At 38.1% G+C, this 13,895-nt stretch overlaps 1 protein-coding gene across 2 annotated transcripts in view; it reads left to right on the top strand.

The window, feature by feature from the left end:
* Positions 1-2,263: 2,263 nt before the first annotated feature.
* nhsl1b (NHS-like 1b) overlaps positions 2,264-13,895 on the top strand; it is a 104,313-nt gene continuing 92,681 nt past the window's right edge. Inside the window, exon 1 of one of the 2 annotated variants that reach the window (XM_084090450.1) lies at positions 2,264-2,842. In XM_084090450.1, coding sequence (XP_083946576.1) covers positions 2,521-2,842 — 322 coding nt within the window. In that variant the 5' untranslated portion in view covers positions 2,264-2,520. The remainder of the gene's footprint in view (positions 2,843-13,895) is intronic. The other variant, XM_084090452.1, reaches the window with a different exon arrangement.

Genomic DNA, 13,895 nt, shown 5'->3' with positions numbered 1-13,895 from the left:
AGACCATAACAATGGTAGTTTGGAGCAGGTAGTGACCCATAGTTCTGTCAGCCAGGTCATGATTTTCCTATGCAAAAGGAAGTTTCAGCAGGTTCAATAATAACAGGAAAATGAGTATCACTATCACCCCATCCAAAACGGCTGCCTCAGCTAATTCCATTGACACAACAAACAATAGTCCACTTCCTTAACACTGCAGCCGAACAAAAAACTTATATGATCCTTTCTAGCACTGTTCTTTTTAAAAGAGCATACTACACTTGCAACCACAAGATGGAGCTATAGTGTAGATATGAAACATTGGCATTTCACAACATCAACTTTTTCTCTTTTCACAAGAAAACAGGCAATTCATAGGCTATTTATTTCATTTTTGTTGACTTTTTATATAGACTGGTATAGCCTACAGTAGTCCTTAACCTTTTCTAAAATAAACAAGGTGCTATTTATACTGTAAGATTAATAAAGCTAGGCTACTTAAAGCTAACTTTTTGTTAACAGAAGTAAGAAGTTAATTCATTTTGTGATTTCAGAAGTTTCAAGAACAACTGTAAATAAACTAGGCTACTTAATATTGCACTATTGAACTGTACTGCTGAACTACTGTAAATAACATACTTGACTTGGTAAAGGAAATAATTCGTCTGTTTTAACTTTATTTTATGTATTACAACTTATTTTATTTTTGTACTTTTATTTTTGTATATCATTTTCTCTAAGTCATCTTTTAAGTCATACCAAACGTATTATTTTCTACATGCACTGTATGAATTGTTTCTTAATAACTTAATTCACATGAGGATAATTTATATGGAAATATGTTCATCTCGACTTTTAAAAGTGTTTTTACAGATTTATTTGGAAATGCCACTGAAATGTTTCTTATGTAATATGAAAAATTACATCTGTTTTATGTACTTTGTAAGACCCCCAACAATCTGTTTTGACACCCTTAATAAAAGAAATATTGTATTTAAAATAAAAATATTAATAAAAAATAAGCAGTATTAAATGTCCTGTATATTTACTTTGCTTTAGGAATTTAAAGGCACAGTATGGCATTTTTCGCCACTAGGGGTCGTTAACCTATTTACAATAACAAAGGCGTAGATTGATGACGCAACATTTGCTAAGAATTATGGATCTTGTCGTCAACGTCAAGCCGACCGATCTAATAATGTTTATGGATGACTGAATACATTGATGTTTTTATCATGACTGTGATATGAAGCAGGTCGGGATTGCTAAGAGACAGCTATCAGCTCCAAACCGCTCCAAACGCGACGCGAGTCCCGCAGATATAAAAGGAATATGGACATTTCATTCTACCGAACTACACGCAGAATTACTACTCACAGGTCAGTTTATTAGACAAATTAAACTTGTGAGGTAACGCAGCGCTGTTTCACTTGGTCTAACATTACACTAGCACACTAAACTGCATTTGAATGTGTTGAAATGTATGTGTTAGTCTGTCTGTATGAGACTAGCAGTAAACTAGATCAACATTAGAATAACATACAGATCATATTCTGACATTTTATCATTGTTGAACTATAAAACATTGATTAGTTTTATGTAAATGTGCTCACCTGTTTAATAAAGTACATGTAGGAGCGGTCGAAGTCTCGGACGTGGAGTTCTCGTTTATATACTGTCTATGGGAGATCTAGGCATCTCGAAAACACCGTGCTGATATTGATTCTCGTTTTAGTTCTCCTTTTTTTATCCAAAGTCTGCTTGTCATGGTCCATAATGTTTGAACGAAACAACAACAGCGTGCAAATAGACATTGCGAACTACAAAGTTGTCCGCGTCAGTCGCTTTGGTTACTATCAGACGGCTCTGGTTCATAGCTCTGGTTGCCATGGCAGCACGAGCGGAAACCAGGGACAACGCGGATATGACGGCATTGGCGGCGACACAACGGAAATAAAGAAACGGGACGTTTCTCGAATTAAATTACAAATTTCTCCTGGTTTAAAAGCTGTTGGAAACAGTCGGGATAATGTAAGTACACAACTAAAAAATATATATAACATAGATATAGTGATTTTTGCTATTTTTAAAGCAAAAAAGTTACATATTGTGCCTTTAACCGGTTAAGAAAAATGACTAAAAATGCAAGAGAGAGCCTCGAAGTCCGTGATAATTGGAGTATCCACTCCAGGTTTTCCACGCAGCAGGCGCTAAAGGCAGGTAACCACTCCCTCACAGCGCTGTGGATTCGCCGATCCAGTTCCAGTTGATACAGGTGGTTAGGAAGCCTTTTCCTTGTTTTCCATAGACTTTCTATTCGCTCACTCACTTTTCGTCTCGACCCACTGCTTTTAGAAAGCATGTTCCCCGTTGCTCCCGAACACTAGCGGCAACGTCCCGGACTGCTTCTGCATCTTTCAAAAAATTATGGCGGGACCTTTTGTGAATAGACCGTCTTCTCACGGCAACTTCTGGAACACAACGTTTGGATTTTAGATCGCCTCAACCCGATGTTCATCTCAAATTTAAACAGGGTTTAAAATGCCGTTCCCCGAGAGAACCGTTGAGCCTCAGCTGGTGAACAGGTTGAGAGGGAGTGATGTCTCCGAGAAGAGCTTCATAACTCCGGACGGCCGGAGAGTTCGCAAACCCGTTTTGTTTTCTTCTTTGGAAGAAGTTTGTTGTCATTCGCTCACCAGCATCCTGTATCAACTGTCCGATCTTTCGCGTCATGCCAGTGACATTTTCCTGGGAATTCAGACTCAGGCTGGGTTGATCTCGCAAAGGACATCGAGGATTCAAGTGCGTCTGGAGAGATTACAGCTCACCGCGCGCAAGTTTGATCCCAAAACAGTTAAAATACGTAAGTTTAGAGGCTCAGTCATGTATGTGTTGCCTTTTTCAATGGTTGGTAAGACTTGTGACCAAGTCAGAAACAAAAACCCATTTCATATACAGATATTATGTTATGATTTCTTAAACATTGGCGCACTGTATGCTTGGTGACTTCTTTGTGAAAGTTGTAGGCTGTTACGTGATTCTTGATTATGAAGAACACGTATCTAATAGTGTCACGTGCCGATTGAATGCCAAATGTAACTTTGAAAGGCTGCGCTATGGATTGGGTCTGCAAGACAAAAGGCGAGTGTGAATGTTATGAGACAAGCACATGGCGTTTTGTTGGTGTAATGATTTGAGGTGAAGAGAATGCAGTTTCCCTTAAGGGCCGAAGTCCTGTCAAACGTGATAGATCTGCTTTAACTTACCATCTGCGCCCACCGACACCCCAACAGTAGCAAACCCCCAAAGACACCCCACCTTCTTAAGGGTGCGTATTAGTAAGGATTCATTAAAGTGATCAAGAGTTCTATTTAAAATACATGCTTTAAATCACCAAATACATCTCAAAATCAGCATTATTAGAATGATTTGAAGGATCATGTGACACTAATTCAGCTTTGCCGTCACATTTTAAAAGTTATCAAAGTACACTCATTTTAAATTAAAATAATATTTCAAAATATTACTGTTTTTAGTTTACTCTATTTCTGAATTTTAGACCTGGCGAGCTTAAGAGATTTCTTTCAAAATCATAAATCTTACCAACCCCAAACTTTTGAACGCTAGTGTAAATGCACGAAGAAGTGCAAACTGACCTTTTTTTTGTACAAAACTTAAGTTAAACAATAACTGTTTTTTAAAACTTACTATGGAGACCATATATTTATATAATTTGACCAGTTAGATTGTATTTCTCCTCTGCAAATGAAAATGGCATTAAACAAAGCCATCAGACTGGAACAAAGCATGTTAGCTGAGTGAACACTATTTCCCCTTCTCTGCTGATGCTCAGACTTTCTAAAATGCATTCTCACTCCATGGAGCGAGAGAAAACGCTGATGCTCCCCACTCCACTTCCACTTTGCACTGCTTGCTTACACACTGATACAGTAAAACATACTCTTTGGATTGGATTGTATATGTGTACTGTAAACTGGCATGTTACCATTGACAGCCTTCTAAAAGAGGGTTAACTGACACTGCTAATGACACGAGTCATCTGTGAAGGTGAATAAAGGTTCCCACAGGGAGAGCTCTTCTTTGGATGTCCTGGCCTTCTGAGGATTGCTAATAATGAACAATTCAACAATAGCATGTCACATCAGTCAGACAGACAGGATGCATGACTCACTGTGGCGCTCAGTACTGGAATTGACAAGATGGTTTCAAATAACACAATTCCTTCCTTAGTATTTTGATGAATTGTTTGTCAGTTCTTATGAATGCATAAAATCTCATTCTTACATTTTTGTTCAATCTGCCCCCCCCCCCCCCCTTTTTTTTTAGTCAGAATTTTGTCAATGCTTAACCATACCCGGACACTGGTATTCGATTCAATTCAATTTATTTATTTGCAAAGCACTTTCAAAATCAACCTTGGTTGATGATGATTGGCAGGAGATGATGATTCTGTGATCTAGCAGTGTCTGAATGGGTAACAGTTATGTCGGAAATGTATTGCTTTGTAATCCTTATATTTGAGCATTTGACATTTAAATGAAGGACTGTGTTTGTGTGTGTGTGTGATAGTGTGTTTGTTTGTTAGTTAAAGGTCACTATGTGTTTGTGTATAGCTTGAAGGTGTTGGGCCAAGGTCAGCTTCTGTTGGCCTTAAAGGAGAAACACCTGATGATTAGTCAGGCTTGCAAAGTTCCTTTGTTTTTCCAGACTGCATTTTAAGTTACTTTGCAAAACTTACATGATTTTATTATTATTATCATTATTTTTTTTTTTTTACATTTTTAATTTAGGACAGTAAATTAACAGCCAGAACGCATTGAAAGTTTTCTGTTTTCAGTTGAAAATTGCGTTGTGTAAGCGACCCCTAATAACTAATGATTTTTACAACAGAAATGAATCAATTAAGCTGGACAATGACTTTCTTCTAGAGCTGCTGTACAGCCAAAACAATATTGTAACAATACAAATCTGTATTGTAAAAAGTGCTATATAAATGAAGCTGACTTGACTTGACTTGACAGTAATAGGTTAATAGTATGCATGCAGTTATCATTTAAAATAATCGTTAGATTAGTTGACTAATCGAAGAAATAATCGATAGATTAATCGACAACAAAAATAATCGTTAGATGCAGCCCTAATCATTTTGTGGTTCAAATACACCATTGGTTAACATTTTTATTTGCCCTGCCACACTGTTTGTTGTGAAGATCTTTCAGTTTCAGTGTGTATTTGATGGTAATTTAGATTTTCTCAACTGAATTGGTGAAAAGCTAGTGAATTGAGTCTCAAAGCAGCTCTGAAGATTAGGTTGATGTGTTCATGTCGTCATATATTGAGACGACAGACGCTGAAATCTGCGTGATTGTCACGTGCGTGTGAGTTTGTGTATCGGACGAAACCCCGCCATTCATCCACACAGAGACAGGCAGAAATCACTTATTAGCAACATGCACTGACTGGCTGTTGTCGCGTTTATTTCCGCTGTGTGATGCTCTTAGATTAATCCATATTGAATAAAAATGTCCAGAGCTTTTCATCAAATTTTATCATGATCTCGATATGATATTGTTTATCGCCCACCAGTTTTGTCAACTGTTCCAAGCGTCGTTTATGATGTCTCCGGGCCATCAGGTAGTTTTTATTGTCAAGTGCTGAGTATGCCCTTTTAAATAAGGCAAATTACAATGCAGTCTTTAAAGGGACAGTCACAGGATCATCGAGCTCAAAGGCACAATGATGAAAGCTCTTGGATCACCCCTTGCACGCTCTTCTAACCTTTTGGTTACCAGCCCAAATTGTCTGAACCACTTAACCACTCCAGGACAACTCCATAATAATCCGGCTCACAATATGGTTTACAACCTTCTTTGGGCGATGCAGTTCTGTTAGATTACAAACACATTGTTTTATTACTGTAACACTGGTGGTTTTCAAACACATACAAACACACATCTCCTACTGAGCTGTGGAATTTCTCTGTCTGTCCTCCCTGGATATTTTTAGTGTGTGTGTCTGTTCCTTCTGCTCCACTCAGGCTTTTTCTAGGTCTGCTGCTTGACTTGGTTTTGCATATGATGGTCTAAAAGGGTGGAGTTTATCACACAAACAATAGTGTTCCGGTTCACTATCTTTATCTACAGTATATCAGTGAGTAAATGATTACACCAGTGTGCTTACAGATCAAGTGATTGCTGTGTTCTCTGATTGTGTGTTTACTCTACAAACCTCAGAGGTCTAATTAGGACTCACTTAGCCGTAGTTTTTATCGTTGTTGTCTGATTGTTGTCAGTGTCGTTGCATCTATTAAAACTGCTTGAGTTAATTTTTGTGAGGTTTAAGGGTTCATGGTCCCCTTGTCCCCATGTTTTTCTCATGGTCAGGAATATCTTTTTTTCTACTTCTCTTTTTTTTTAATTCGCTTTGTATGCATGGACTCAGAAGGGATTTCTGGGTCTAAGTCCAACCCAAAGCCCAGGGAAAATCATCACATTTAACCTCCGGAGCACCCGGCATGGGAAAAGAGCAGAATCATTCTTTCATTCACTGACCACCACCAGACCTCAGCCCCTGATATATGCAACAAAGGGTTTTACCCACACAAAATCAGTGTATCTAGAGCCTACATTCAGAGAAACTCACTTAAATATACAGCCTCAATTGCACATCAGCTGTTGGCCAAACTATTCCCAAAAGCCTGTTCAACCGACCACCAAATTTACTGATTCCCATTATATACTGCATTAGACTATACATTGTTTCCCATGATACTTTAGCCTCTCTGATCTGCGTGATCTTTTAGACTTTTCCTCAAACTAAACTTACATATATAGAGTTTTACTGACTCTATATTCAGTATTTGTTTGGTTTTGAGCTAAATATTTTGACTTTATCATGACTATTTTAGTCCATCCATTTTTTAGGGATGCGTGATATATCAGTATCATATCGGGTATTGGGTATTAGAGATGCACCGATGTATCGGTCGCCAATATTTATTAGCCAGTTTTTGATCAATTCTAAACCATCTGCATATAGGCTATAACATGAAAAAGTCTGATAACAAACCAAAACTGAGTTGTATAATGTATGTTGCATAATCCAATGTTTTTCTCTGGGTAAAATAATGAAATACTTGCCAAAACAAAATGTGTACAAAATATAGCAGGGCTCGAAAATAGGTCTCAAAGTGACAGCAGCTTAATATTCCTTAATCAAACAACAAAAGAAAAAAAACATTCACTCCTCTTGTCTAAATAACTTTTGAAAATGTAATAAGGATTAATATACATTTTATTTACACTTTGAAGAATATGCAGTGTTGTTTTAAATTTAATTACTTTATTCAGTTTCTGTTCCTGAAAACTACTGTTAGACCTAGCCTACCTGAAAAGGGTTTATTTCATGTTCTATTGTATTTATGTTGCTTATTTATTTTGGCCTGATGAATGTTAAATAGGTACAGTCTATAATTGTTTGTTAAAAACATATCGGCCAAAAAAAATCCTTCTGGTGCATATTATTACAGATGTCAGTATTGGATATTTAATTGTGCAGCTCATTTCCACTATTTTTACTTTTAGATTACCTTAACCGTCATCTAATGCTTATTTAATAATTTAACAACTGCTAAATACAATCTTTGACTATCTCAAAATGAATATCAATTTATATCCATATTCATACTGTAGTCTATATTATAATGTTTTGATGTCTATATTCACTTGCAGCATTGTAGCAGTGCTTTTTTTGACAGATAGTATTGAATTTTAATACTGGACAGTTAATTATGGTCATTACATGAAGAAGATTATATCAATATTGGATTTTTTTTTTATTTCAGTGCATTTATATAGTCTTTTTGCTTGAGATTTAGGAAACAGTCCAGAAAGCAAAGTACAGTAGACAGACAGTGAGCTTTAACCTGCAAAGCCTTATGTCCATTTAAAATGTTTTAGTTGCATTTCTTCCCTGGCTCATCCCTTTGAAACAGGGAATCTACCCGTATAAGTGCTGGGATTTTAAGCTTGCAAAAGCCATGAGGATTAAAGCCAGATAACATCAGGCCTGGACATGTGAAAGATTTCCCTTTCTGTTTGTAAATGGGACATTTTTTCCCAGTGTGAAACGCTCTCACATGTGTTTGAGTGGTCTTAGGAAAGTGCGTTAGTGTTATGATAGTATTTACAGCACTGTCGAAACATCTACGTTTTTATGTTTGATGCCTCTGTGACACAACATCTTAGTGCACAAAACCACTGTGTGCAAACAGAGCACTAAAACTATAGAGCAAACTATAGAGCAGATCCTTCCACATTGCTGTATTAGTTATTCTCCACCCAACTCTCCAAAAAATGTATCTCTGTTCAGGCACAGCTTGCAAAGCATGTCCACGGGGCAAGGTAAGGTACAGGCGGAGCACTTACTTTAAATGACTACCCAGAATTCCAAATGTTTGTTTTGGATTTGAGATGACTTTGCATGTCCTTTTAAGCATTTGGTGCTCATTATCCAAATTTATGAAAGCCTGACAATAAGATGCTGAAGTAGTTTGTGTTCATGATCCAAAATTACCTTTTTTGCACCTATTTTGCAATGCCAATCACATGCAGTGTTATTTAAAAAAAAAAAAAAAAAGAATTGTGGAAGTGTGTGGCTGAAGGTTCGGTCTATCTTTGAAGATTAGAAGGAAATTGTGAGATGGATGTGTGAATGTTTTTTGTTACCCATATGCAAAGATTTTGAAATCAATCTGAGGGATATTATTGATCCAAAGTTGCATGACACTACCTATAATTGTTTTGTTCTTAATTATTACGGTTCTATTAAACGGCATATTGCAGGTTAGAGTACCCAGTGAGTCAATGGATAGAAAAATTATGTAGGAACTAGATTCTCTTTAAATATATACTTATAAAACGCTACTAAGGCTTCTAGAGTCGTTTTTGTGAGAAAAATTTACTTCCGCATCTGAAAAACGCCTAACGGGAGGGAGTGCGGACAATTTAAACAATAAGAAAGCGATGGATCGCAATGGCAGTTTTTTTGTCCTGTTGTGTCCGTGCCGGTGTCCGTGTGCGTGCCGGTGTCCATGCAGGTGCCCTTGCCAGTTCCGGTGTCTGTATTTGTTTTGACATAGTTTTGTTTGTGTAACCACTGTTGGTGAGTCTCATGTAACCAAGTCAAATTCAAGTTTGTCCGTGCCGGAGACGGTGGTGTCCGTCCCGGAGAGGGTGGTGTCCGTCCCGGAGAGGGTGGTGTCCGTCCCGGAGAGGGTGGTGTCCGTCCCGGAGAGGGTGGTGTCCGTGCTGGAGACGGTGGTGTCAGTGTCCGTGCCGGAGACGGTGGTGTCCGTTCTGGAGAGGGTGGTGTCCGTCCCGGAGAGGGTGGTGTCCGTGCTGGAGACGGTGGTGTCCGTGCTGGAGAGGGTGGTGTCCGTGCTGGAGAGGGTGGTGTCCATGCTGGAGACAGTGGTGTCGGTGTCCGTGCTGGAGACGGTGGTGTCCGTGCTGGAGAGGGTGGTGTCCGTGCCGGAGACGGTGGTGTTGGTTTCTGTGTCCGTGCAAAAAGTTTTAAATATGTATATTTTGCTTGCAAAACCCATTGCATTACTTCAGAAGGTATAAAAAACCCACCGCACATTTATCTAGGTTACCGGTAGAGTGAAGTGTAAAGTGCCTACTATTTAAACCGCTGTTTAAACATTACTAGGGCTGCCCCTGACTAAAGTTTTTTTCTAGTTGACTAGTAGTCATTAATTTAAGCCATTAATCGACTAAAAGCTTGCCACAAGGCACCGCAAAAAGTAATGATTATAAATGTGTCAAATAAATAGCAGGGAGATATTTGAATTTATTTATTATTTATTTAGTGTTAAACTAGAAGAAAAAACTACAAGAAAGAAACTTATTTGGGTTTAAAACAACTTTAGTAATTGATGACAATTTTCATTTTGGGGGGAACTATCCCTTTAATGTTAATAAAACAACAAAAAACTGAGAAAATCACTCACTGCTCTGAGAACTTTAATAATAGCTTTAATAAGTATCAATGTATAATTTATACAGTGTAGTCTATAGTGTTTTATTTTTATATTTGTTCATTTAATTTTTTTCTTGAATGTTTCTGTTAAATATGCTACACCAATAATTCACCTACTGTAAAAATAAAGCACTGTTTATTTCATATACACATTAGCTGATAATAGGTAACGCTATGCTCAGATCACAATATTGTACAGATTATTATCATGTATCAGGCAATAGCAAAGCTAGTATTGGACCCTTACCTGCATGTGTTGTGTCAGCCATTAGGAGAAGAAGGGGGACTTTATGAAGGCTTTTATTTGCCCCATTTTGGTGACCATGAATACAATTTTTATTTTATTTTAAACACGGTCAAGGAAACTGTCAGGTTTTCTACTAAATTGGTGCCCTTATGTCTTTCAAAACAACTAAATCCTGCATTAACTTTTAATATGGTATTTTCATACAAGGTTATATATTAATTTTGAAAAAACCCTGCAATATACCCTTTAAGGTGTGTACTATTGTGGCGTTTTGGTGTCTGTGGAAATACTAGTTATCCCTTAGTTAGATGCAGTCAGGTTCACCACTCTGGACATCTGGAGGTTAAGTAAGATGGATTAAAGACAGAAGGAAGATTTGAAATCACACGCACAAGGAGGAGCAGAGTTACACAAAGAACAGAATACTGTAAGTTGAGTGAGGCGGATGAAAGATGCGGTTATGTAACAGGTTTCGATGGACTGACGGACTGTCAGTCTTTAATCTTCGATATTCTGCCAGGCCCTGGTAGAGAGGCTAGTCAGTGGTGTGCCTGTTTAAACACTAAGTGGGTCCCAACAATGCAACAAATGACATCTAAGTATGTACATTTTCTAAGTACTGTCATCCAACGTCTCAGAAATGTCTTTGGTCTGCATTGTGTGAAATTGAATCACAGAATCCGTTGGACGGTTTGCTTTCTGTCTCTGCTTTTCAACGCCCTTTATACAATCATTCTGCAGTTGTAAGCTTTCTTGATGTCCTTGCCTTTCATATATTGGCTGGTCCAGATGTGTGTGTCCATTTAATGTTTTGTTTTTAAGTCCTTGATGTTCCTCTTGATCTTGCTCTCTCAGATCTCACCAGTCTCTCCTACCCGAGTGTGACCTGATCCATCTCATCTGGCCTCGACTGACCTCATGTCCTCTTATGAGGCCTTTACTATGTATTGTATGCCATGTTTTTGGAGTTTAGAGAGTTTATTTCCCATCCTAAAGCCAGGTGGATTACTTGTGGCATTACAGTGCTATGAGGACCTTCTGCTCTTGTAGACTTTGAAAAATATGCCGTTTTGTAGTTTAAGTCCTTGGTTACCGGGATTTACGGGCACTGTGGGATTCCAAATGCATGACGAAGCCATGTGCTTTTCATCTCAAAATTACATTAGATTGTAACTTTGTGAATAGGACTATTTATTCATGGTTCATAGTCATACAGCTTTGATTGTCCTGTTTTTCTCAGTGGCCACTCCTGGATCTGGAACTACGTGTGTTTACTTTGTGCTTTCACCGGCCCACGTGCCCAAGCTCTGTCTGTAGGCTCAGGTTTGTTTTTCCATCAAAGAAACCCTGGGGCAGGGCAGAGGGGCTGCTGTGTCCCGTAACTCGCTCATGTTAGCGATGAATGTGATGAAAGCTGTGTTGTCCTTGTTCTCAGGCCTAATCCAATAGCCATTGTGTTTTCAGAGCTATCTCACCGCATAATACAACGGATCAAACAACCCATGTGCTTGCGCAGACATATGTTGGCGTGTGCCCACTGCCCACACATTCATTAATATGGGGGTCCAGGGAAGGTAAACAAATGGAAATATCTCACACTTGGATTTGTGACAAGTTATTCTCATTATAGGTCAATTAGGTGTAGGTATGATAAAGAATGAATGGACAGTTGGACAGAGTGATTTCACGATGAAACTCAAATGATGAGGCTTTTGGTGAGTGTTAACATGGCTTTGAGTTGCTGGCTTTAGGTATTATGCTTAGTCATCCTGTGACGTATACTTTAGAAGAAGTAGATGGACAACTGGGAGATGAATTTTGACTATTGTGTAAACATCAGATTTTTAAAACAACCTGGGGGGAAATATTAAGGCAGAGTTGCATAACCATACCTCTAATATTTGTGGGGTGGGTTTTATGAACTGTGAGAAATGATCTCATCATTGTCAACTGTAGAATTATTGGGTATCTTTTTCCCATGCAATGACATTAATCAATCTTATATACCATGGTCTGGGTGAATACTCGATTCTGATTGGCTGCAGGGTGTTCGTTAAAAAGTGGTAGAGGACACCTAGTAAATAAACCGTCAGGCGTAACCAGGGAAACCAAGTTATTGTTTGTAAAAACTTTAGATTTCGATTGTAAAACTAATTAAAATATAAACTAATGTTTTAAAAATGTGTTATTTGGCAAGTGACCATGGTATAAGCGGGTTAATGCCCGACGAGGTGTCCATTGTCAGGTATTAATGAACTTCGGCGGAGGTTCACGCCTCGCCGTCGTCCATTAATACCTGACAATGGACACTTCGTCGGGCATTAACCCTTACATAATAGTGATTATCTAAACCTACCAATACCTTATCCATAAAATCAGACAAAAATAATATGTGAATAACACTGATGTAGAAGCACCTAATCCTGGTTGTAAGCTAACTTGAAAAAAATGTAAACTTGACCCTCAAATCTGATTAATTGATTGGAATGTTGTTCCAGAATCAACAAAAATGTTGATCCAGGAACATGTTGTACATGTTGGAATCACGTTTACCGCCATGATCAGCCTTTCAGATATCTGCATGTTAATCTGCTTGAAATTACTCATTACATGCAAGTGTAAGACAAAGAATGAAATGTAGTTCAACCAGAAAAAAAGCTCCCAGAAATGAGATAAGGAAAGCAATAGTTATAAACATGAAAAAGAAAATGTGTGCCTCATTTTATGAAGCGTTTGTTTTATTGCAAGTGTCAAAGGTATTGTGGTCCAGGTGGCATTTATCTTATCCATGTGTTCATAACTAGACTCCATATCTTGATCCTCTTCTCCTCTTGGAGACTCGTTTATTAGTCAGTTCTGCTTCTGCAGTGACAGAAGCTTTCCACATCAGTCTTAATCATGTCAGAATGAGGCCTGTTGGGCTGTTTTTGGATTAGGGTAAAAAAACACCCTCCCTTTTGTCTGAGGTCAGAGGTGCTTTTCTCAGAGGTACAGCCCGTTTGAAAGGACAGATCATTAGCGTTCCTCCCAGACTGGAGAGCCTCTCCCATGGGCTGTTAGCTGGAGGCATAAGTTCAGGAGTGGAAGTGGTTTGGTTTGGTATGGTATGGGTGGTGTTTGTGGTAGTTCAATGGTGTTTTGGTGCTCTATGGTGTTTTCACCTCTCTCTGTGAATGTTGTTTGGACACAAACCTCAAAGCGGCCACTTGAGAAATTACGTTGGGCATGGCACGGTACACCCAGGCACCACATAAACACAAACATTTCTCAGAATATGCACAAACAGTGCACTGGAGACTTGAATGACGCAGTACAGTTATTTTCTGAAGAGCAATATTTTTGACATGAGGTACTATTTGTTTATTTATTTATTCTCTTGCAAGTCATAGTGTCATATGTTATAGTTATACATTACTGTTCAAACTCGGTAAAGAGATGGTAGGATTTTGACTGATTTTCTCTCTTATGCTTTCCAAGGCTGCAGTTATTTAATCAAAAATACAGTAAAAACAATAATAAATTGTGATATTTTATTACAATAAAAAAAATTAGAAATTTTAGATATTTATTTTTTAAATAGAAATGTATTCCTGTGATCAAAGCTGAA

The sequence above is a fragment of the Abramis brama genome (genome assembly GCF_963993115.1).
Source record: "Abramis brama genome assembly, chromosome: 18".
In the NCBI taxonomy this organism is placed as follows: domain Eukaryota; kingdom Metazoa; phylum Chordata; class Actinopteri; order Cypriniformes; family Leuciscidae; genus Abramis; species Abramis brama.
This window is presented reverse-complemented; position numbering and strand designations above follow the sequence as displayed.